This window comes from Sphaeroforma arctica (assembly GCF_001186125.1).
Source record: "Sphaeroforma arctica JP610 unplaced genomic scaffold supercont1.522, whole genome shotgun sequence".
Taxonomy (NCBI): Eukaryota; class Ichthyosporea; order Ichthyophonida; genus Sphaeroforma; species Sphaeroforma arctica.
In genome coordinates this window covers 3204-4276 of record NW_014040036.1, presented here as the reverse complement: position 1 = coordinate 4276, position 1073 = coordinate 3204, and the positions used below count along the sequence as shown (strand labels likewise).

At 42.5% G+C, this 1073-nt stretch overlaps 1 protein-coding gene across 1 annotated transcript; it reads right to left on the bottom strand.

Moving 5' to 3' along the window:
• Window positions 1-126: 126 nt before the first annotated feature.
• On the bottom strand, window positions 127-304 carry SARC_06938 (hypothetical protein; the record flags this gene model as incomplete). The annotated part of the gene is made up of 1 exon (XM_014299116.1): window positions 127-304. A coding segment is annotated over one exon (178 nt), but the record flags the coding sequence as incomplete, so codon positions are not given.
• Window positions 305-1073: the final 769 nt, after the last annotated feature.

Here is a 1073-nt window from a genome sequence, read left to right as displayed (position 1 = left end):
ACATAAACATATTTTCATATATACAAATATATATTTATCACATCGAGGTCTAAAGAACTGCAGATAGAGGACGCTCCGACATAGCCGTCCAAATTAAAGCAAGACTAAGGCTATGAAAGCAATCAATCATACACATACATTGTTTCCCCTGCGCCTGGGGTAGATGTATCCTTTGTAGTCAATCTTCCCTGCTTTCTCCTCAACGAAAAACTGGATCCAGTTGTGCAGCCCCATAACCTCGCCGTTACGCACTTCGCCCACAAACACGTGTTCGAATCCGCTCGTGTCGTTCTGTGTATCTCGGCTGTGATATAATGTGGTATCATATACAAATCGCAACGTGAAAAATCTTATGTTTTGATATTTAGATATATATATATATACATATATATTGTTTATTTGTTCATAAATCGTGGCGTATGATTTCGGACGTATAGATTTATGTGCGCGTAAGAATTTAAGCAACTAAGGTATTACAATCGCCCGATTCGTCACTTTGCCCACAACTACACATGTCGTGTATTGAATGCCAATGTATCACGCTCTCCAGACTACTCGATTTTATTAATGCCACCCATCAAGAACGAATCAAGCGCACGGGTATATAAATCCGTGTCCAATAATTCGGTATTCATATAGGACTGCGGGTCTGGGACTGTGGTGATAGGGGTTGTACCGTCAGTTCGAAGTGTATACTTCGGCCGATATTTGAGACCTCAAAGGCTTCAGGGCCGACAGTATGGGCATTCCCGTGCGACTACGATTGTGGCGATGGTCTTATAAAGTCATTTCGAAATGTACATGTGTATGTCACCCCCAGTATATGACATTCAATAGGCTTCATGAGTTAAAGCTCGGGAAAGCTAAGTATAGCTGTAGTTATGAAGGTATGGCTTTCGACAGCTACACGTGCTTATTTTGTATCAGAAAGCACGAGTCTGTGGGCGTGACGGCTGACAGCGTGAGCAATCGCGTAAGACTGGTCTAAAATCAGGCGATGGTTTTGTGCGGTATAGCTAAGTCAATACACCTCAAATTTTCGAAGGTCCAGCCATAAACGAGGCACGCTCACT